The sequence below is a fragment of the Crocodylus siamensis genome, chromosome 5, assembly GCF_052110815.1.
Source record: "Crocodylus siamensis isolate JL-2025a chromosome 5, ASM5211081v1, whole genome shotgun sequence".
Classification (NCBI taxonomy): domain Eukaryota; kingdom Metazoa; phylum Chordata; order Crocodylia; family Crocodylidae; genus Crocodylus; species Crocodylus siamensis.
The window spans coordinates 125792583-125817802 of NC_143399.1; the positions used below are offsets into that span (position 1 = coordinate 125792583).

Sequence of the window (25220 nt, forward strand, 5' to 3'; positions counted from 1 at the left end):
TCATCTTCATCAACAAGTGGCAGGGGCAGTCTCTGACACATGGTAATGAGGGGGGAGACAGGCATTACTGTGGCATATAGGGCAGGAAGCAGAAAACAGAGTCATTGATTTCAATACGCTTTGGATCAAGTTAAATTTGGGCATGTCTACACATGAATTAACACAACACAATAAATTTTGGTGCAGTTCACACCAGAGTTTATTGCTGCTGGATGCAGCATTTACATATGCACCTGGGACTACAGCACATTGACCTGGAGTGGCACAGCCCCAGCTGGCAGAGGGCCCAGGGGATCAGCCTCCTAGCCCAGAGCTGCTCGAGCCCAACTCAATGTGCTGCAGAGTGGCTGGCTGGGGCATGAGTGTGTTTCAGTGCAGGGCTAGCCAGCACGCAGGCCCTGCACTGTAGCACCCTTAACATATACATATGCATTGTGGCAGAGTAAATAGCTGCACTATGGGATAGTACTTGTGTCAGGCAATACTTTCCTGCAGTTAATTAGTTTACTTTGGCCTAATGGGGGCAAACAGGTGGACAGTGACACTTTACTGTGGAGCTAATTAGTCAACTCTGCAGTAAAGCATCTTGTGTAGATGCACTCTATGAAAAGAAATATAACTCTGACTTTTTATTCTTTAAAGCACAATTTACAAACTCTCCTCTGAAAAGTTGCCGCATTATTCAGCACCTTATTTAACTGATCTAGTATATTTTATAACCAATACAGGGTGTGTGTGTGTGTGTATGTTGTTAGAGGTGCACTGATACATCGGTCCCATATATCAGATCAGCACTGACATAAAGAAAATTGACTGTATTGGCAATTGGCTTTTTTGCATGATGTAGCTGATAATGTGGCCAATAAATGCCCCATGCATGCACGCAGCTGCAGTGCAGCACGTAGGCAGTGAGAAGCATATCCTGGCAGCATGGAGCTCTGTGTCCACCTGGTAAGTCTGTTGTGGTAGAAGGGGAGGGGGGGGGAGGGAGGGGGCATGGAGGAAGCGGATCAAGGCTCCCACAGTGAAGGAGGGAGTGGGGCTGGGGCTGGGGCTGGGGCAGGCACTGCCCAGGTAAGGGTGGGGCACGGGACAGAGCCGCAGCTCGTTCAGAGGTGCAGAGGGGCAGAGTGGCTCCCACCACTGCGTACACCCTGGGAGGGCATGGGGGCCATGTGCCTCTGGATCTGTATGCAGGGCAGCTGCTGCGGGCTGGGGCTGGAGGTGTGCTGAGCTCTTTCTGGAATGGGCTGTGCCAGGCTTTTCCTAAAGTGAGCTGGGCTTTGCTGTACTCAGGGCAGGGTTGGCAGTGGCACTGGGAGGTGGGTTGGGGGGGCTACAGTAAATTTTGGAATGGCTGCAGCCTCCCTCATAGCCTCCCTCCCAGCACTGCTGCCACGTGCCCCAAATGCAGTCCAGCCCAGCCCCCACCAGGAAGAGCCCAGAGCAACCCCAGCTGCAGCCTGCAGCAGCAGCCTGCCTGCCCCACCCCACATGCGGATCTGGAGGCATGCCCTCCCAGGGTACACGCAGCAGTGGGAGCCACCCCATCCACACTCCATGGACAAGCTGCAGCTCCATCCCACACCCTGCCCCACACTGGTTGGGCAGCACCTGCCCCAGCCCAAGCCCTAGCCCCAGCCCCAGCCCCAGCCCCGGCCCGACTACCTCCCTAACAGCAGAGGCCTTGATCTGCCCCTCCCACACTCCTTCATGCCCCCCACCTCTTCCACCACAACAGAATTACCAGCCGGACACTGCTCATCAAGCTGCCACACTGCATTTTGGAAATTGTATTGGTATTGCCCGATATGCCTCCTTAAATACTGGTTATTTGTATCGCCCCCAAAATTCTCTGTCAGTACACCCCTAAATATTATATTATTTATATATATATTACTATGCAGAGCTGGTTGAAAATAGAGTTTTCAGAATACTGGAAAATTTGTGGGATTCTTTTAAGTTCATTTGTCTACATTGAACCAAACAGCCAGATTTTCATAATTTCCCATGAACAGGAGACCCAAAGAAAAAATCACCGACTCTCATTATTACCAGTATTAAATAGGCTCCTCAGACCCCTCTATGAAACATATGAGACTATCATGTTCACTGAGCAGCTGCCTGGAATCCCAGTATTGGTGACTCTAGTTAGAGCTAAGACTCCCAAGGCTTTTAGGTACCTGGCTCCATAGAAGAAAGCCTGGAATCCCTATCATGGCTGGCTACATGAACACTGCATGTCCCCGGAGGCTGAGGAGGCATGTCGAGTTCCCACAGGTGGTGACAGCACTGTTGGTGGGGAGCGTGGTGGTAGCAAGCAGGGAGCTCCCACAGGCGGCCGTGGCACTGTCAGCAGGTGGGGTGGTGAGTGCCGACCAGTGGTAGGCAACCACCTGCAGACACCACCAGCAGTGGTGGCAGCAGCCACCGGTGATCACGGACTACCCGCAGATGCCATTGGTGGTGTCAACAGCAAGCGGGGGTGGTGGCAAGCGGTAGTGGTGTCTTTTCGCAGGGGGTACACCACCAAGCTCAGGGGGTGCACATTCACCTGCTTGCACCCCCTATGCATCACCAATGCCTGGCTACCTATAGCCAAGAAGCATATAAGCTTTGAGTCCCTAGCCCTGGGGCAGTCTACCTGGCAGGTCTGACCTGGATTGCATATCCCCTGGCCTGGGCTGGATCATGAAGAATCTGAGTAGGTTCTTCCAGGCTCATTTGAAAACTGAAATTTTCTGATAAAATGAAATCATTATAAAATTTCAGATAATCATTATAAAATGTTAGTATGGACTCAAGCCAATACATTTGTAGTGCCGGGCATGGAGTTTACTATTCATAGGAGTTCTATTAAATAATTATCAGAATTACTTGCCCTAGTAGTAAATTTCTATAAGATTGAAATCTATGTCATTGCAGAGTAGGATAAACTCTCTGGGACAGACATTATCTAGAACAATGAGGCTCCAATCCTGCTTGCAACTGATAAATAAATATAGATAATTTAAAAATAACAATAATCTCTTTAAGTAGGTGACTGGAATTCCCTTAAACATATTTGGACTTGATTTCAGGCATAATGGAGGACTTGGCTTAGTTCTTACATCAGCAAATCAGTTTTTTCTTCACAAATTTTAAGTTCTCTTTAGAGGGACCGAAAAAGGCAAGTTAGTAACCAAATACAATGTTCCTTTACATTAAAACAAGCCAAACAAAAAGATCATCCCCTAGTCCTTAATGTGGCCAAAAGGTTTTTAGTATATGACTTTTGAACTGTAAATGGTCAATATATTTAGCTGTAATAAGTAACTGGTAATTGTGAGGATTTCATTGCAAAATATACCATTTTTAAATCTACAATGCACATTCAGGCTATCTAAAACTTATATGCAGGGGAAACCACCAGGGAAATAAATGATACATATTTTACAAATTGCCAAAGAACAAATGCATACAGCATGCCCTAACAGCTCCTGGATATTTAACTTTGAAATGTGCTTTGTACTGATCTGCACTGACTGCTTTGCATAAAGATTTTTTTTACCAAAATGCTCTCATAAATGTCAAGGCATTATTCAAATGCATATTGTGTACCACTGATTAAATAATGCTGTTGTTGGTAATAAGTATTGACACAATACTTCATACTTGTTCTTCACAGAATTCACATAATGTCTCCGAGATAAATGTTTGGTTGCTTACATTGACTATGAAAGAAATAGTTTTATTTTTAAGTAGCTCATATCAGAAATCTCTCTCTCAGCTACGGAAGACATAGTATAAGCAAGAATTCATATTTATTTTTTGAAGGCAGTAAATATGTAGATCTACATTAGTAAAATCAGGGAATGAAGATCATTTGGTGGGTTTGATTTTTTTCCCCTACTTTTGCAATGGTCAGCAAATCTAAATTTTCTTCTGCACAGTGTCACCAGGAGATGGTTGTAATTGGTTCAACAATTTATCTGAACCTCCAGGGGGTCAGGATATGTCCAGTAATGATCACATTTATACAAAACCTGTACAGTCCTTTAGAAACATAGGATGGAAATATAATCCAGCAGCTAGGGCACTGTACTGGGACTTAGGATCCCTGGATTCTACTCCTAGCCCTGCCACTGACCATTTTTATGACCTTGGCCAAGTCATATAAGTTCTCTTTTTTCCAATCCTTTGTCCATCTTGTCTGTTTGGCTTATAAGATCTTTGGGACAGGGCCTGTCTCTCAATATTTTTATAGGATGCTCAGGGCAAAGGCATCTCAGAGTCTGTTAAGGCCTCTAGGCAGTGCTAAAATACAAATTATCATTACTGTGGGAATGAAGGCACATAGAGGGGAACATATGACAGCTGTTTATTAGTGCACAACATCACACACCGCAAAATGGAACCCAAAGGGAATAAGAAATTGCCATTACTGTTACAAGAGACAGTGATTTGTAGAAGACTGTTCTCTTCTGCAAAGATATTGTCATTAGAAACTTCGGTGTGTCTCTCTTTATATGGAGCATAGTTTTTATGGAAAATGTCTTGGACTGGGTGGGAAAAAATAAGCGGATGTGTTACTGAATTCCTTCAGGTTAAAAGATCAGTATTAAATAGCTACAAATTAAGAACCACAATAAACACAGGCCCGAAGGTACAAAAAACACAGCACTGGTAAAACATTGTGTGATACTCATTTTGATAACAGACAAACTTCCAGCAGTATCATAATAGATTTCTTTCTAAAGAGATCTTTTCCTCTTCTTCCTCCCTGAGTCTTTTTTGAGCTGTGCCTGTGATTTGATTGCAAAGGTGTAGCAAATGTCTTAGAGAATCCAAGAGGGGGAAAGCCCTCTGGAAAGCCATCCCTACACCTCAGGACCTACGGTATAAGTGACAGTGAGCAGTGCTGAGCCATCTATGGAAACTAGATTATTGCAGAAATCATTAATAAAGAGTAGGAGGCTCATATCTAATTTAATTATATTTTCATGTGATCCATAATTTATTAATTTTAAAATTAATTAACTTTTATCAGCTGCTGGCGAGGAAATACAGATTGATGCCTCTTATACAAATGACTTTCTTTTCTGATGATGTTTTCTCCTCCCTTTTCTTCTTTCATCTTCTCTTTTTGGTGGATTTTCACAGAAGTGATTCTGATTCAATTATCAAAAGGATGTGTGTTGCATATGAAAAGCTGCTTGAAACACTTCATAACTTTTTCTCTCAAGATTGCTAGAGGAGATGGCTGGTTCAGTGGGAAGCAGGAACCAGGGTGAGAGAGCCAGAGAAGTGAGATGGTTGGGTTTCAGAGGCAGGCTTAGGGAAGTAGAGAAAAAGAGGCTCAAGTTACTTACCCTTCCCTTGCACTTTCACTTGGATAAAGTTCTTCCTTCCAATGCCTCTGAGATGGCTGCGTTCCTTGGTGGATGAAGAAATCCATGTCTGTAGTCCATCTGTCATTATATTTTTATGAAGGACTTTAGGCAGAGAGGTGGTTAGCTGTATTACTCTGAAGTCAAATAGACAGTAGGCAGGGTAGCACCTTAGAGACTCGCTGGTTCAGGGATGCCTGAGCTTGTGAAGGCAACAACCTACTTTGTTAGATGCTATAAATTATGAATATGAAGTAGGTTACTGCCTGTAAAAGCTCATGCCTGTCTGAACCAGTGAGTCTCTATGGTGCCACCCTGCCTACCATCTGTCTGACTTCAGAGTCACCCTGCCCTACTTTCTGTGTAAAGTACTTTCTGATCCTTCAGTATCACTATAAGGGATCAGTGCCAATAGTATTAGACTACAAAGAAAGGAAGGATGGCTCAGAGAAAGGGACTGATGGGGATGAAGGAGCAGAAAAGAAGGCAGCCAAGAAGACAGATTGAAATCAGAGCATGTAGGACTGTTCAAAGAGTCAGGCAAAGGCCTAACTAGGGTTTGATTGACTTTTTTACTTGCTCATGTCATGGATAACACTAACTTCCTTCTTCATACACACACCTGTATATAATTAATCTCTTCTTCCTCTTGTTTGCTTTTTTCTAAAATACAGTAGAACAGTGATTACTCGCATCTGGTGTCTGCTTAGTACGCAATGGATTGCCAAATTAAAGACAAGGCACATTGTTGTTTGCTGCAGCTTTGATGTAAAAAAAAGTCACTCCTCTACTTAGCTGGAGCTCACTATTGTCCTATGCAGCTGATCAGCAAAGCAGTACACTTTGCGATCGAAGGTACAGGAAATAGCTGGAGCACCACAGCCGTCCTGCACAGTTCTGGGCTACAGCTACACACCTAGCTAGTTCACAAGCCCTCATCTTTGCAGGGGAGTAAGGGACCCAACCCTCCAAAGCATCCAAGTTCTATGATAGTTATAAAATATGCCTGTGATTCAGATTTGTAATTGCATTCAGGGCAAGGTTTTCAAAGCAACTTTATTGGGATAAAAATGGCTTTTAATGGGCTGAGGCTGAACACCTTCATATGGTTTGCTGTTTTTGCGCCTTTTTCTTGTCAAGTTAATTTCCATGTTTATCTAAGTAAAGATCAGTTGAGATGAAATGGATTAAAAGGAATTCAAAGTGTGTACGTTACTCTTGGCCAATCTACTGATGAGCTTGATTTCCCTTTTTTTTTTTCCTTGTGGTTTTCCCTTTGCTGAGGATGCAGAAGAAAAAGCTAAAAGAGAAGCAGAGGAAAATGCTCACCAGGGTACAGATGAAAAGAATACAGAAGACAAAGATGAAAAGACACCAGCTGAGGATGCCACGGCAGCCAACTCAGAAAACAGCAAAGAACCAAATCCAGGGGAAAGCAAGAGCGCGGAATCCAGCAAGAATCCTGTAAATGGGACTCGGCAGACTGTTGTGAACAAGCACGAAGCCTCTCAAGGGAAAAATGCATCTAGGACAGACAAGGGAACTGATTCACAACAAGCAACAGGAGAGGAAAAACAACGTGTACAGAACGGTAAGTTCTTTCCCTGATTCGTTAAACCCAAGTCTACGGCCAGTTGTCTAATCTAGGTTTGGGAGTGAACCATGGAAAAGCAGGACCTGGTGTGTTTCTGTGGAGGCTGCTCCTTGTTCCTGTGGGAAGTGTCAGATGAAGTCCTTGGAGCTGGACTCTGGAAGATCCTGAAGAGAAGGTTAGCGGACCCCTTGCAGAATTATTCTTGTGCAGTTTGGGCCCTTTTCCCCAGAGGTAAGGGCCAGGTGTTGCTCCCACACGGAAATGCCATTGCCAAATACTTTGTACAATAGGGAAACTGAAATAGTGTTCCAGGGGCAATCCTCAGCTTCATGGAGCTTGTGCTTAGTTAGCTGAGGAAGGGGAAGCCAAAAGTAGCTCATGAACTGTTTCAGGGTAGTTTAACAACCATTTACACTGCTTCAATAATCTCAGTGGATTTCAGTGAGAGCAGAGGCTCTGGCTTTGAGCTTTTAATTCTCACTCTACTTTTGTTTTTCCTTTGCTGTGCTGTTTGTTATGATACATATTGGCCTTCTTTCCTATATGCCTCATACAGCATCTGCTGAGTTAAAGCTCAGGATGGTACAAATGTGAAGGCAGGCATAGTCCCCATTCAAGAACAACATGGGGGTTAAGAACACTCTGGTGCTTTCAATAGTTTCTTCTGTGGTCATATCTCCTTCTTGTAGGTGTCAAAAATGCTTTGAAAGGAATTATAATGATTTCTGAAAATTAGTGTCATTCTCAAGAATAGCAACCATGCTTTTTAATTTATTGGAAAAGGCCTTTATGAGTTACAGTCATTGCAGGGTCTTTTCAGACTCATGAAACATAATCCTCATCTCTTCGGTTTGAATGCAGTTTCTTTATGCACTGCCTATATGTTAATATCTCATTGTAAAGCATTCTCATTATTGCTTCAGCTTGGTAATGTCTTCCAGAAAGATCATTATCCTTATCATTCTACTGTGCTGCTGGCAATATGGCAGGCCAGCTATTATAATATTCAAAAGCTCACTATTCATAATAAGTAATATTCAGGGAAAGGTAAAAAAAATTGTCTCCCCATATTAGTTTGAAATCTTTCTCAGTAACAGCCTGGGTGCTTTTGGAAAGGCATCATGCTGTGTAGTAATATTCATGGGGGTATTCATCATCTTTACCTACACACACTTGGGGGCAAGTCGCTTATTTTTGTCAATAAATATAAATTCATTTTGTCATAAAATATAATTCATTTCTCATTATCATCAGTCACCAGAAAATGGACAAGTAAGTAAATTTCTGTACCTGCACACATACATTTTCATAACCATCCATTGAAATCTAAGCAGATGTCAACTAAGCAGAAATTTAACTTTCAAACAGAAGACCCAATTCTGCCATAAGTTCCCCATAAACCAGCGGTATGGGGTCTGTCAGAGTATTGGCTCGCAAAACTATAAATATTTGAGCTGAGGAGATAGATGACTTTGTTCTATCAAGCTTCTGTTGTCCTCCCTTCTCATATTATTTCATAGACATTAGGGCTGGAAGGGACCTCGGGAGATCATCGAGTCCAGCTCCCTGCCCAAAGGGCAGGAAGTCAGCTGGGGTCATAGGATCCCAGCAAGATAAGCATCCAATTTACTCTTGAAGGTGTTCAATGTAGGCGCTTGAACCACCTCCGCTGGCAGGCTGTTCCAGACCTTGGGGGCTCGGACAGTAAAGAAATTCTTCCTTATGTCCAGCCTGAAACGGTCTTGCAGGAGTTTGTGACCGTTCGACCTCGTCATCCCATGGGGCGCTCTGGTGAACAGATGTTCTCCCATATCCATTACTTATAAAACTTGCAAGGTTTTGTCTTAGGACTACAGATGGGTGGGAAATAATTTTCCCATTCTATAACAATTGTTGAGATTTCAAAACATGTTTCACTTTGCATCAGGATAATGATGTTTTTTGTGGGGGGGGGTTGGAAAAAAAAGGAGGGGGGGAACTCATTCCAATTATATAAGCTCAAGGAAAATAAAAAGACCCCATTTCACGTTTTTGATCCGATTCATTCAGACCTGGGACTTGAACTTCAATTTTCTATATGAGACTTAGCCAGTGTGCTAATGGGTACTCTAGGATAGGTGTCTCTCTGTCTCTTGGTGGAGCTGCTCCACTTTGTATAAATAATTAAATATTTATTAGAGCCAGGATTTGAATCGGTCTTCCAGGTTCTAACTGGTTTCTAAACCAGCCTATAAAGTCATCTCTCTTTGTCTGACCAAATGAGGTTGGTGCCTATGAGGCACAACTGAGCACTTTAAGTGGTATCCAAACCTTGTTAAAATCAAAGGGGGTCCGTCTGTTGACTTCAGTAGGATTTTGCATCATATATGTTTCAAACACAGATACAGGACTGTTGAAATAAGGAATGCAGTTTTGGTTTAGATGTATAATATGAGTCCAGATTTCAGAATCTATTTGTACACATGCTTCGACCACAGTGCCGGGCGCTTTTTAAAGTGCCCAGCACTGTGGCACATACATTTGTATAAATGGCGAAATGTGCATCAGCACTGAGAAAATGGTAGTGGCAGACTTTTGAACTAAAACACAATGAAGATTCAGTACAGAGAAAGGTGCTTGTAACTTAAAATAAAGACAAGGGCCTTTTTGCCTGGAATTTGTTCCTGAATGAATACTACTGTAGGAATCTGTGAATATTCTTCTTTCTTTCTTTTTCCCATTGACACTATAGGATGCTGGATAATTCCCTAAATGTGATTGTCTACTCTGGTTTTACTACTCATTAATGTGAATTAGTAAAGTTTTAATTTACTGTTACTGTGTTAGGATTTGTGATTAATCCCTCTTTGGCTGGAAACCTGCAGGAGGATTTTTATGCATTTTAACAGAGACTGGGCTTTTTAGCAGCCAGAGTGTTGACTACAAGGGAAGGTCTGTGTTGGTCTAAGGACATAGGCAGACGAGGTTCTTTGGGTAGATGTGATATCTTTTATCAGATCAACTAAATAGTTAGAAGCTCTTTGCAAGCTTTCAGGCACAAACACCCTTCTTCAGGCACTGGGAAGGTGAAGGCAGCTTCTGTCTTGGGATGACAGCTTTAAATTGCAGCTTTTTCTTTAGGACTCTATTAGTAGAGGCTCCTTGGGAAGCAGAGTAGATGAAGCAGGCCCATGCCTGTTGCCCCAGCTCCATGGTTATATAGCATGGTGTCAACATCACTGTTTAAAGCCTGAAGCCCTTGAGGAACAGACTACATCATGAGGCTAGTCTATCTCAGACCAACAGACTGCCCCAGAGAAGGCCAAACATCCTGATTTTGTGACTCCAGATGTGAATATCTAGGGTAAGACCTGTTGTAGATTTTCTGATAGACTGAGGAAAGGATGAAAAGTGACAGGGGAGAAAGAAAAGGTAGAAAACTCTTGTTTGGGTAGTCCTATTACAGTCTCTACTGTATGTGATTGAGGTATCTGGTCAGTGAGGATGGAGGGTGAGGGTGGCCCTAAAGCACATTTCAGGGAAATACACTTCAGGTTTACCAGCCGCTGTCTTCATTCTGCATCACTTATAGATATGGTAAAGGCCCAGCCCTTTTGGCCTGGAGAGTCCAAGACTCTCTATATAGACATAGAGAGAGTCCAAGACTATCCCACAGGTCACAGCCACACAGTGATCTGAAATGTAACTTAACTGTTGTTAGAGGACTAGTTAAAAATGGGCAGAACATGAAGCAATGGTTTTACACTGCCTCAAAGGAAACTGAAATTAAATCTCAGAAGTAACTTCCTAATAGTAAGAACAGTAGGGCAATGGAACAAGTTATGGAAATTGTAAAAGCACGGCTTAACTGGTGGTTTTTAAGCAATTGTCTGGGATGGCATAGGAATATTGCATCCCAGAGGTGACTGGTAGGGGAGACACAGGGGGAAGGATGTGCCCCTGAGACTGGCCCCCAACTCGGCACTGCTCAGCATGGGGCAGTGTTTTTGTCATGCAGGCTGGTGGCATGTTGAGTGGGGGAAGGCACTAAGCTGTGGCACAGAAGTATAGAAGTAGATATGGGGCTTTTGGCCCACCCCTGGGCCTGCAAATTGTGCCACTGCAGACTCAGGAGGCACTAGTCCCCTCTGCATTCAGGCAAGGAGTTGGACAAAACGACCACCGAGGTATCTTCCAACCTTATGATGCTATCTATTAATGGAGGTGGCTAATAACTAAGAGTCAAACAAAACTGAATTTGATTGTTTGGATATGTCTAGGTGGGTTGGATCCTATAAAACATGGGCTGTCTTATTACTAAAGTATCCTTGGCCATTTCAAGGTATAGCCATTTGATGGTATGCAAATTTGACCTCTTGCTTATAAAACTAAGACTAGGCTATATTTAAGTGTATTGGGCATAGTTTCTGTCATTGTGAATGGGATTACAATATAGATTCAATTTTGGACTAAAGAGATTATATTTTTTTATTACATTTACAAAATGTGTATTGCAAAGCTTGAATTTCCTGTTAAAACCCAAGCTTTGGTGATTCATTATACAATGGTTTGTTAATACAAAATCTCTACTAATTCTGTGTATCATAGTTTCCATTAAAAACTCTTTACTGAATCTTCTGATTTGACTGGGTGAGAGGCAATGTTAAGTTGCATCCTATACTGAAGGTGAATATGTCTTAATACTTGTTTCCAGGGGAATTAAAGGAAGATAATAACAAATCAGACAAGAAAGATCAGTCAAATGTGGGAAATGAATCAAAGACGACAGATGGTAAGGACTTCATTTCTATTACATTTTCCCATCAATATATGCAGTCTACTGCATTCTAGGCAGCCAGTAGTCGCTGAAAAGAAATATGGACAGGCTTGGCTTCATCTTTCTGATTTTCATTGGACCAAATTTCATTCTGAAGCATATCAGTATAAATGCATAATAAATCCACTGACTTCAAAATTTGCAAATTTTTGGCTCATTGTTTATAATCATACATTGCACTGTGCCATTATAAAATCAAGATATCCCTGGTTTAGCTTGCTGGGATTAGTGGAGTAAGCATGCAGAGATGAGCATCCCTGGTGTGTAAGAGACTTATTAAGAACAAGCTGAGAAGGGATATGCCTGAAGCACTGCTTCACTCCATTGATCCCAAATTGTGAAACGGTCTATTGCAGCGGTTGCAAACCTTTTTCTGTCGACGTGCCCCTTGGTCTCAGAGTGAGACTTCATGTACCCCCTTTCAATTGTCAAGACATTGTTTTAGGCCTTTGACCTGTGTTAGACAATGTATGAAATATAGCTCACATACCTCCTGGGGGTACAGGTACCCCTGGTTCAGAAGTGCTGGTCTATTGTTTATCAGGGCAGCTGGGAATAAATAGAAGAACCCTGAGTCTGCTCTAAGTTATGCCAGGAGTCAAAGTGGCTCCCAGCAGTCCCAAATATTGGGAATGTGTAAAGGTGACTCTAAGACACTTTTTGTGTCATCACCTGTATCCAGAGATACACTGACATAGTTGAGAATCTGGACTCATTGTTTCAGAAGTTATTTAGTAAATATTGGCATTATAAACTGAATCATAACATAATGTTACCTTTTGTTTGTTCGTATATCTCTGTTAAATTCACAGAGCAAATACAGCCTACATATTCAGTGACATCATACAGTACTTAGTTTAGATATTCAAGTACCATGACCCTATTATAATTACTACAGGCAAAGTTTAGAATCATATTAATCCTCTAATTCATTGAAATAGAATGTGTCCCTTAAAGTGAATGCATATGTATGAATTATCTGATAACCATAACATTATTGTGATAACATTATAATTAAAAAGAATATATGACTAACCATAAAGTAAGTACTTGATTCAAGGACACATATTAATTACACACACATGAATAAGCAGTTTTATAAAATTGTGTTCTGGACAAAGTTTGACTCGCTTGTTGTGTTAGAAAGCCATGTTCCTTGTATACCGTACCTACTGCCAGAAAACACCCCCATCCACGAACAACTGATTCAAGCTCAGTTCACTACTATTTAGAGGAGCATGCTGTAATCATGACCTGCTATGTGGTCATAAAAATATCTGTGAATTCCCAAATCTTCATAGATTCATATAATGGGGTATACTCCAAAGTGCAACAGCCCAAAAGGGCTTAATAGACAGAATAGTTAGTCCCTCACCTACTGTTAAATAACTGACAAGTAACAGCTGGGATAAAGGGCAAGTAAGATGAGTACTGGAGAGGATTGGGACCTCCTTAGAGAGCGTCTTCAGCAACAACCGTCTGCAGAAAAGACCCTACAAGGGGTGGAGTAAGTCAGCTGGGAAGCAAGAGAAAGCTGCCTTCCTTGTGAACCCACAAGATAGGGGCAAAATCAAACTTCCTAAGGTCACATTTTTTTACTCTTGGGATGATTAAAGAGTAGGTGGTATAGGTTGGAGGTCCAGGAGATAGAGATCTGAAAGGGATGGATACCTTTAGTATTCCCTTAGAAGGAGATTGAAGGCATGAAGCCACTATTTGCTATTCATTCCTGAATAACCATTTTTGATCTCCTGTTAAATTTTGGTCATCCAGTTAGGAAGGAGAACCAGTATCCATGATAATCACCTTCAGGAAGTAGTTAAATTTAACAGTTCAGGAACCACCCTCAGAGTCAATGGTTGGGTTTTTTTCCCATTCACACTCTTTGGGTACATCTACATGAGACGCCATAGCAATGCGCTACGGCGGTGTAGCATTGGTGGGCACGATCTGTGATTCCACAGGTATGTCGCCATAGTGACACCACAGCTACATCCTCACTAGAGCATGCTGCTACAGTGATATAATGGCCAAAAATAACTGTACCCTGCTGGCACAGCACAGTAATGGCTGTTACTGCAGTGCAGTAACAACGATGCCATAGGGGCACGTGTAGATGTACCCTTTGGAGAATTACAGATGATTGCATGGACAAAAATCATGAAAAAATTGTTAATGACCAGCAGAACAAGAAAAGATCTGTTTTTGGTTCTCTTTTATTTGTTAAATATAATTTAACCAGATCTATCATTTATTTATCCTGGAACAAGCTTCTTTACGAGCAAAGTGAGAGATCCAGAAAAGTAAATATTAGCTTTGCATATGGTTATATGCTTACGGCTGTGAGCATGCCCTCTTCCACACTAATAAATATACTTTCACCTGCTAGAGGAAAAGGTGGGGGTGAGGAGGGGAGAGAAAGGGAGAGGGAATGAAACTAGGTAGTAGGCCTGTGTGAATAGCTAGCTACTCGATCTGGTTCTGGATCCAGCCGCTTCGGATAGCCGTGATCCAATCCAGAGCTCTGGATCAGTTTCCTGCTTCAATCCAGCCAAAGTAGCTTCAAAGCTTTGGAGCTGCCTCGGAGATCCAGCCAGAGGGTATAATGAGGAATCAATTAAATATCTATAACTTTGTTGTTTTTTGTCTGATTTGAATGAAACTTGCCAGGGTGGTAGCCTCTGCTGAGAGCATGAAACTTGCCAAGCTTTAAGAAGATAGGTGCAGGGTTTTGGGGGGAACTGCACCACAAAGCCTGCCACCTGTCGTCAAGTAGATAGGTGCAGAGCTTCTGGGGCAGTTGATTGTGTGTGTTGATTATTTCCTCTCCTTAGTCTGTGGTTTTGCAGGTGTTAATCCTTGCTAATCAATACAGACAATCAACTACCCCAAGACAGAGACAGTCAGTTGCACAAGCATCCATGTCAAGAGTTTTGCCTGTCAGCAGCTAGAGGTGCAGGGCCCCAGAACCCCCCTGCACCGATCTCCTTGACAGCTGGCAGGCTTTGTGGCCTCAGCTGGGGCTACCATCCCTGCAGCTTTCACCCTGCTGCACCTTAACACACACAGTGTCACCCATGTCACAAGTTTAGCTTGTCCACAGCCTAAGGTGTGGTTTCCCCCAAACCCCTCCTCTTATCTCCTTGAAATTTGGCAAGCTTCGTGGCCTCAGCAGGAGCCACCACCTCTGCAATTTGCAGCCCACTGTGGTGTAACATACACGTGACATGAGTTTTGCTTTCAAGAATTTGGGGTGAAATTCCTCCCAAACTTCTGCACCTATCTTCTTGAAACTTGGCAGGCTTCATGTTCTCAGCAGAGGCTACCATCCCTGCAAGTTTAATCTAAATCAGACAAAAACAACAAAGTTAGATATTTTATTGATTCCCTATTATACCCTATGACCAGCTCTCCAAAGCTTTTCTGAAGCGGTTTGGAAAGCCTAAAGAAACCAGCGCTTCCATCTGGACATGCTGCTTTGGATGCTGAAGCATCCAAAGCTTCCCTGGATCTGAAGCACGGTGTGAAGCCTCACACAGCCCTACTAGGTAGGTACAGAATATGTTATGCTGTTGGTACTACACAGTGTGAAGCCTTGTGTGAACTAACTACATTTATTTAACCTGCCTCTCAGGAGGGTATTACTGCTTGGGTTGAGCTCTGTATTATCACAGCTAATTTGCTATTAGTACCCAAACTAGCTGTTTTAGCCAGCTCAGCTATGTAAACCTACCTGCAGACCCTAAACTATGTGTAATCACTTGCCTATGATGGGTTGCATTGCAGGTCCCTGCTGCACATTCAAATTAAAGCTGGATAGAAACCAGCTACAGAGATATTACATATTTTCAAGCACTAACTTAGTAGCTGATTGGCTCTTTTTGTAGCTGGATAGTCATTTTTATGGTGTGATAATTACTTTGCCCATGTGGATGGTCTAAATTTATTGCCCAATTAGCCAGTTAATTGTGTGATACTTTGCACTTGTGGCCAATTCTACTTTGCACTTGTGGCTAGTCTAAATTTATTACGTGACTAACCAGTTCGTTGTGTAACATATGCAACATGTAGCAGGGTCCTCAGTTTAGTCTTTATAGTATTTATAGTGCAATAATTTAAATTGTTGCACCTTGCTTTGACTATATATGTATCAGGTATATGGCAACATGGAGCTCAGCATGGGTTGAAAAATCTTTCTAGTGCTTGCATGGCTACCTTGTGAGTACTGGCAGATCAGGTAAGATCAGTTTGAGTCTTGATAAGCAGCAGCCTCAAGTGAAGGTTGATAGTTTTTCATAGATTCATAGATTGTAAGGCTGGAAGGGACCTGAGAAGATCATTGGGTCTAGCCCCCTGCACCAGATAGGCTAGACAACTGGGGTCAGGTGACCCCAGCAAGGTGATCATCCAGTCTCCTCTTGAAGATTTCCAGGTTAGGTGATTGCACGACCTCTGGAGGAAGCTTATTCCATAGTCTGGACACTGTGACTGTGAAGAAGAGTTTCCTAATATTTTAGGAAGTTTTTGAGTTGGTTCTTCTGAACCTACAAAATATTGTTGGTGAGTTGCCTGCTGTCAGTCACTTAAATGACTGGTTATGAGGAAAATAACTGTGGAGTACATCACTAGTAGGAAAAGACAGGACAGAATGACGATGTAAAAGAAATAGCACAACTGCAGACAATAAATGGAACACATAAGAAGAAAAAAAGGGGAATGTATGTTTTTAGATTCTAGTGATTAGTGTGGTATCTACATTATAAACGGAATGCATTATGCCAATTAAATTAGGAATAACAGAAAATTAGAAAGATTATTTTTGTGTTTTTAATCGCGTGGACTTATTCATTTAGTAATAGACATACTGGCTGTGTCATTTCAGAGGCAGTGCAGCAGGTTCAGTTATATCAGCACTCTTGGCTAAAGAAACTGCTATTCAGAAAAAATAAAATAGTCCAAGTGTATAATAAGCAATGCTCCCATCTAGTGGTCACATAGCAATTCTGCATTTTAACAGGTGGGACCTTAACATGTATCATGAGCTCCGCCTTTCCAAAAGATTGGGCTTAGGATATAGTGAGAATACAGAGATGTATCCTAAATGCACATGCTTAAGCAACTCATCAAGAAGACAGAAATGTAGTTGGTTTTCTTAAGTGAGCAGGTTAATATTATTCAACCTTAGGTAAATGTACCTGGGCCTTTCTAGTTATGTTTGCAACCTTCTGCTGTTGACTAGGTGGCAATCGTGCCATTATTGCAACATGTTCCATTACCCAGGGGGTTCCATTTTTGCCAGCTGTGTAATAACATGGTAAGACACCCACGGTGGCTGCAATGCAAAGTGTTGGCGGCAATTTCTGATTGCTGCTGCTTTTGTGATTGCAGTTGTGCAGCTGTGACAAAAGCCAGTCTTTTTGCTCCCTCCCCAACAGCACCTGTGGTTGTTGCCCTGTTGCTCTGCCCTAATTATGCTAGTGATTTTCACTGTCCTAACTGCCCCTCAAAAAGATCTGCATTGGCAGATTAGCTAGTGTGGTTATCTGATAGTATATGTCTCTGCAGAATAGGTTTGCAGACATGCAAATACAGAATACTTTTCAGAGTTCTAGGTCTTTTTAATGGCAGTAGTTCCATGTTTGTACTGAGAAGTTGGTGCTAAAGCTAGCAGGGATTTTTCGCTAGTTTGATACAGAAGAGTAGAACTTTTAACAAAACATCAATTGCATCAGAAATGCTGCCTGTCTCTGCAGTTACTCCCTGGAAGCAAGCACATGGTTTCCAGTATTGCAGTCCAGTGTTATAAGTCTTTCTGGCTTCAATTAATATCCCAAAGGGGAAGTGTCTTGGCAATAAGGAACCATTGCACTGGAGGGACAACCTGTTCACCTTACTCACTTACCAATGTTGGTTACTCAAGTGAGCAGATGAACAAGGTTTGTCCTTAGATTCAAATAGGGTGATAGCATGAGGAAGATAGATTTGAGCTTGTATAAAGAGAGGCACTATTCCTTTGTGCCAGAAGGTAGCCTATTTCTTTCTTACTGACAGAAATAAATTTCTATTTGATGTTTTCCTGAGTTCATGTGGTAAATACAATAGATACTGCCTTGCACTACTCTGTTTCAACACTATATAGGATGCTTCCCACAGTCCAACTACGAAGGCATATTGGGATTTCAATGGGTCATGATAATTGCTGTAGACTATGTCTCCTTTATTAATAATAATTGTCATTTGAATTCCAGTAGCAGTTAAATACTTTAGTCTAGAAAATGGTGTTTATTGAGCTGGTCTCTGTACACACACACGCACATATCTTGAAGAAACAGTCCCTTCTTCAGAAGCTTATGGGAAAGCTTGACATCATTTTGCTATCCACACAAGGCCTGTGCAAAGTGGCTAGTATTTGCTTCGGATTCGGCTGATTCAGGGAACAATGATTTGATTCCGTGATTTGAAACACTGCCCCAAATCGATTTGGCCAAATCTGACTCAGAGATTCAGCCACCGCCAAATCACCCAGATCTCCAGATCAAACAAGCCCCATCCCCTGCCCGCTCTCCCATCAATGGCTGCCCCGCCCAGCCCCAGTGTCCCAGCTCTTAAAAAAAAAAAAAGCCCCGCACTCATCGGCTCTTGCCAGGCAGGAAGGCGATCTTTGCTGCCGCCCAATTCCCAGGGCTACATGGGGGGCTCTGCCATGAGCCCCCCAGAAGTATTGAGGCTCCTGCAGCAGCTGGTGAGTGTGGGATTTTGTTTTTTGTTTTTTAAAGAGCTGAGATGCTGGGGCTGGGCAGGGCAGCCATTGATGGGGCTGAGAGAATGGGTGGAGGATGGGGGCTCATAGCAGAGCCCTCCAGGCAGCACAGAGCAGTGGGGATTGCCTCCCCCCCTGGCCTGGCAGGATCCAGTGAGTGCAGAGTTTTTTTGTTTTTAAAGAGCTGGGATGCTAGGGCCAGGCAGGGCAGTCATTGATGGGGCTGGGAGAGCAGGTGGGGGTTGAGGGTGCTCGGGGGGATGGGGAAGCAGGCAGGGGATAGGGCCTGGTGGAGGTCCCCCCATGGTCCCCTCCTTCAGCCCCCCCCCCCCCGGCTTACTGGCATGGTGTCTGGGTCCAGCTCCCTGTGGCAGCAAGCAGGGACTGCCCAAATCGCTGAATCTCTCCAAAGCATTCTGAATCTTTTCTGAATTTATTCAGAGAGCTTCAAATTGATTCAGAGCTTTTAATGGGTCTCCCATTTCAATTCAGATTCAGAGATTTGACAGCCAAATCTGACCAAATCTCCTTCAAATTGAATCAGCACCCGAAGCTTCGCACAGCTAATTATACCCAATTATTATTTAATAATCAGATATAAATGACCAACCAAAACAGGTAAGGCATATCAAGCAACTGAGTTAAATTGATAAAATTCACATTCATTTAAAGAAATAACATTCTTAAAAAATCTTAATTTTTAAAAAATCCTAAGGTCTTAAAAAGCCTCTAACAGGTGGCCAGCCTGTTAGGGCAAAAGGACTTCTTACCTAGTTTTCAAAAATTAATTTTTTAAGAAACGGTAACTTGGTATACCTACAAGTGGGCATTTCAGTCAGAACTGTTGTTCAGGAAGAGTGAAAATCGTAAGGTGGACCTGAATGTTTTACTTTATTATCTAGCCCAATATCAAAAGATGATTAAATAAGGCTAGAGAATAAAGAAATGTTCTTAATAGGTTCTATTCTAAATCATATTAATGTCTATTTGCTCATTATTTGAATTGTTTCCTTTGCCTTTCCTTCTCTTACTCAACTTTGGTCAAATGAATGCAAGCAACTGCTACACCATATTACCATGAAGTGTCTTGGACCTGTGCTCTTTAACATCTTTATCAGTGACTTGGTTGAGGGAGTGGAAAGCACAATGATTAAGTTTGCAGATGACTCCAAGCTGTGGGAAATGCAGGCACATCTGAGGACAGGGTAAGGATCCAGGATGACCTTGACAGGCTGGTCCTGTGGGATCAACACAATCAGATGAGGTTTAATAGGGGCAAGTACCAGTTCCTTCATCTAGGTAGGAGGAACCCTCATTATAATTATACAATGAGTGGTGGTCCCCTGGTGGACAATGCATCTGAAAGGGACCTGGGAGTGACAATCAACCAGAGGATGAATATAAGCCATCAGTGTGATGAAGTCACCAGCAGGGCAAAGAGAACTCTGGCATGTATCAGCCAATGCTGATCCAAGAGGTGCTCCTCCCCCTCTATTCAACGTTGGTAAGACCACAGCTGAAGTACTGTGTCCGGTTCTGGGCATTGCACTTCAAGAGGAATGTGGATAAGCTCGAAAGGGTACAGAGAAGGGCCACCTGTATGATCAGGGGCCTGGAGGATAAGCCCTATGAGGAGAAACTCCATGAACTAGGTTTGTTCAGTTTAAGTGAGAGAAGACTGAGAGGTAACTTCATAGCCACCTACAAGTGTGTCAGGTCGAACACCAAGATCTAGAGGAGCAACTCTTTGGAAAGGCACCCCTTGGGAGGACGAGTTCCAATGGGCACAAGCTAGTTGAGGAAAAATTTAGGCTGGACATAAGGAAAAACTTATTTTTCATCAGGGTGTCTAGAATCTGGAATACACTCCCAGCAGAGGTGGTACAGTTGGCATCCCATGAGGTGTTCAAGAGGAGGCTGGACAAGCACCTCATTGAGCTTGTTTGAGCCCAACTACCTCCTGCCCATGGCAGGGGACCAGACTTAATGATCTTACAGGGCCCTTCTGGTCCTACTATTGTATTATTCTGTGATTCTAAATAACTTCTGAAGGAATATTGGTGGATAGTATCCACTTTAATGCTCTCCTAACAAATGTAGCTATCGCCTTGTATCGTGGATATTTTTAAGGACAAGGGCTTGGACAATGCAATGTTGATGTGCCTATATAAAGCCTAAACAAGTGAAAGAACACTATGATTATGCAGCATGGAGTAACACAGTTTTAAAAAAGGTTTCTTCAGACTGTCAGTTGTGTTTTACTTTGTTGGTACATAATGGGTCATTAAATCCACTACTGAGGTTGGCTGATTGCTGTGTTTGTATGGCCAAACAGGAAATTATAGCAGTTTACCTTTGCAGACCAGAATTACTTTACATAGTAGAGTAATCTTTGTTTGGAATAAAAGTCTTTTTGCAAGTTGGCTATAATTAGTGCTTTCCTACAGCATTTAAGAGGAAGGCTTTTGTCCACCACTAGCCAGGTTCATTCTCTGGTCTGCCTTTAAATTGATGCCCCATGTTAAAGGACGTCTAGGCCCAGATGATTATAACTGTAGCTGGGCAAAGTTTTATGATGGATATTTTATATCCAGTTTGAGGTCATCTCAAAAAATAGCAAATTTGGGTCAAAACTGGCAAATAGTTTGGGCTAGGAAACTGAAGAGAAGACATTTGGAGACATTCAAAAATACTACTTTGACATTTTTTATTTGAAGCAGTTTTACTTTTTATTTGGAAGTGGCATTTTGTCTCACAAAGTTAAAACAACTTGATTTGATTTTTTTAAAAAGAGTTTAAACAATTTAAAAGTTTTGTGCCCAGGATTTTTTTTTTCCATTTGAACCCTAGATCTTTTTAAATTTTGTTTTGCCCTGACCAAGCTAAGAATTATCTTTTGGTTCAGCCCAAAATGAAATTTTCATGCAACTTTTCAGCTTTGTCTTGAATCAAAATATTATTTGCACAGTTCTGATTGTAGTATTTGATTTCTGATTCAAGGGTCCATGCATCTTTTGCGGATGCTTGATTGGCCTGTGTTTTACTAGTAGCAATCTTAATTGACAATGGTAGGTCTAGGATGCTGGAAAGAGGAGTGCAACAGCAATGGAGAGCTCCCTGTACATGCACCCAATAGCTGAGAGCAGAGCTCTCAGCAGCAAACCAGGAAGAAAAGGGTGTTTAATTGTACACCACTCCTCCTCCCCCTGCCTCCCAGATCTGCCCCGGTTCATGGTCTTGTACACATAGAGGACTACTATTCTAGTTGCCACTTGTGAAAAAGAAACCCTTGTGATGCATATGCAGTAGACACGACCAGACATTTAACCACAGCATTGTTTGATTATGCAATCATAAGTAATCTTTTGCATTAGCTTCTCTGGATTGTTTCACAGTGTTCACTCCTAAGTAGTTTGCCTGGGAAGCAAAATGTTTTCAGCTAACCATCCCATCTGTCTAGACACTTACTGTTTTTCTCTTTATGTTCTGAATTTCCAAAATGTGTTTGTAATCATGCAAAATATATTAAGAACAACTAATCTCTCTTTTTCCTGTTGAAGTAATTTTAGGTCAAATGTAATAGAAGCTGTCAGACAGATCTCAAGATTAGTGTGAACAGGACATGGAATTATTTGAATTCATGATTGATTTAAGAATAATTATGTGCCAAAGCCAGAAAGTATTTTCTATGCTAATACCATTTTTCCCCTAGCAAAATTAATGTTAAACACCTGGGTCATCTGTTATATCAAAGAAATGCCATTTCAAATAAATACCAAACAAGTATTCAGTGTTTTTCCTGATTATTTATTCCTGTTTTGCTTTGTTTCCCTCCCCTTTCAAACAGGACTCTAGTAACTTTGAGCAACGTTCAGTTTTCCTTGGAAATAAACATCACTTTAAAATGTCTGATTCTTTAAGTGATTAGATAATGGGGATTAATTAAAACACATATTTCCTAACATACTGATTACAGTGCTGTGTTTCAGAGGCTTCCCTTACTGTCTTTTCCAATGCAAGAGTAAAGACAGTACCATAATATGGATAATTTTATGTGCTCTAAATTTTCTTTAAAAAGGTGTTGCAGACTTACCAAAAATGGTAAAGTAAATGTGTATGTCTTACCACAAAGTTATGTACGGTCTAGAGTAATGCTTGAGTTCTACTTCCAGATGCAAAAATTTTAACCAAATAATTTTAGTTAAAATTTTCAAATTTAGGTGCCCAAAGCTAAACAGCAGCTAAAAGTCCAGTGGAGGACAAGAGGTACTTAGCACCTCTAAAATAAGGACCTTCCAGGTATAGAGAATTTCTGCCCTGGTTCTAGCAAAATTAAATGCATTGCAGACTTGTGTGTAAACCGTTTATCAACACATCCTGTTAGCTGCAAAAGTTTCTGTTGTAATTTTTTACATGAACAATTTTCAGGTTGTCAGTTACTTGAAATCTCTTCACTAGAGTAGATGATTGGCAATTCATCATACTCTGCTTGAAGATTAGCATAGTTGGTTAGTATCTATTATTGTTGCATATTTTTTTTAATCTGGCCAACACAAGAAAAGGCACTGAAGTACTTTAAGGGGTGTCATGGGTACTATTCCATAGTAGAGGGTTCTGTGATATTGAAGTCTTAGGCAGATGGGAGACAGAAACAAGATGAATATAAAGCTAGTCAAGGCTAGAATTGCTACTCTGCTGGAAAATTCAATATTGTGAAATTTGTATTAATTTCAAACTGGGGGAGAACCTGTATATTTTTACGAAAAGGAAGTTCTGAAATACTTGTTTGAGACAAGATTATTTGGCACTTTGAGATTTCTGTCAATTTTTAATTTTGTTTATAATTTTATTTCTATATTACCTAATGACATGTCTATAATGGTGCATTTTCATTTAATTGTAAAAAAAGTAAAATAAGCAAAATCTGGAAGTGATTGAAACATTCTTTTCTCAGTGAAGGTGTCTCATGGTTTTGTTGTAATATAACAGTTTGACGCTTTGGCCCATATCCTTCTCCATCTATTAGGCATCTAGGTCCTAATACTTGCAACTAAGTGGATTTAATGGGCTTAATGGGTGGAACAGGATCCGTCTCTTTGTGTTAATTGCTACTGCTATTAACATATAATAAATAATGTAAATAAAAGAAAAAGAAAAAGAACTGGGGAAAGTATAACACAGTATTGTATCAATGCTAAAGTTTACAAAGTAACTCCAAAATGGAAATAGTATCATTCTGAAATATTCTGAGATTTTTGTTAGAAGCAATATAGTTGCTCCTAACAAATTTTATTGTTTTGTTTGTTTGTGAGATTTTTTTGTTAGGAGCCATATAGTTTCATTTAAAAGATCCAGTTTTATAATAATAGCTTTTTCTTATGAAACTTTGACTAAAATTTTCCTACTAGCTTAGATATGAGAGAATGAGAAAGGAACAATGTGGACTTTCATTATCATCAGGAGTATGAATAAAATGTGCTTTGGGAGAATACTGCTAATAGGGGCATTGACATGTTAAGTAATCTTTTCAGATCTGAGCTGGAAAATCACCACATTAAAAATAATATCCTGGTGCAGTCCTAACTATAGTGTCACTCTATACCTTTATAATTTTTTTAAAATTGTATATAATAAAGAAATATGAGAATGACAAAATAATACGTGGGATATGTGCTTTAGCCACGTATGCTCTGTGCACAGAGAACTAAGAGAGTACATAATGGTTTGAAGTGGTATGTGGACTGTATCAATGCAGAGTGAATGCGTTACTCAAATGACGTATGCAGATTGTTCCAAAAAAACTGCTGATAAAAATCTTCATTCCTTATTGAAGTCTCTTATAGTCCATCAGCACTGCTCACTTTTAGGGGGAAAAATTTAAGAATATTAAAACTGTTGGGATTAGCTATGTCACAGCACTGCATCAGGAGATGTGTGGGATTTATATGAACCCAGTGATAGCTCTGGGAAGTATTGTGCCTTCCAAAATTCTGGGAAGCTAACACCCAGTTGGTGAGGAAAAAGCCAGGCATTATCTATATAAGGCAGATCTTCAGCTGGTGTTATTATTGTAGCTCCATCAACTTCAGTAGAACTACACTGATCTATAGCAACTAAATATTTTGCCCTATGGGTGCATCTACACATGTGCTTTAATGTGCAGTAGCCTATTTTATTGAGCATTAAAGCATCATGTAAAAAAGATGCTATTACACTCACGCACAGTAAAAATGCACATTAAAGCTAAGTACAGACAATCAAAAATCCCAAGGCTGAATTGATTCAATCTTTGCAGGTTAGTCTAAACTGCAGAGATTAAATTGAGAAACAACTGGACAGACATTAACGTTTGATTTAGGAAATGCAGCCACATACCTTCAGTGACTCACACCAGAAGTTGAGGGGTGCTAGAGCAAGCTCTCTGGCATGTAGCCAGTATGGGCTGTGTGCTCGCTTCCTCTTCCTGTCGCCTCCAAGGTATCTGAGATTTGTAGTCCAGAATCACATCAGCAGGACTCTTCAGAGTTGCTTATCACTTCCTCTTCCTGCTTTCAAGTGCCTCTGGCATTTGTAGTCCATAGTCACAGCAAGCAATAAGTTTTGAACAGGGCAGGGCAGGGCAGGGCAGCTCTGTACTTGGGGGAAATGACATTTAACCGCCCTCCTTGACCTCAGACCCCA

The 25220-nt window shown here is 41.4% G+C and overlaps 1 protein-coding gene across 6 annotated transcripts in view; it reads left to right on the plus strand.

The window, feature by feature from the left end:
- The window catches only part of PDE1C (phosphodiesterase 1C), a 483633-nt gene that overhangs the window by 421888 nt on the left and 36525 nt on the right, over positions 1-25220 (plus strand). For all 6 annotated transcript variants that reach the window (XM_090050244.1, XM_090050248.1, XM_090050249.1 and 3 more), the window contains 2 exons: positions 6661-6960; positions 11657-11734. In XM_090050244.1, coding sequence (XP_089906370.1) covers positions 6661-6960; positions 11657-11734 — 378 coding nt within the window. The remainder of the gene's footprint in view (positions 1-6660; positions 6961-11656; positions 11735-25220) is intronic.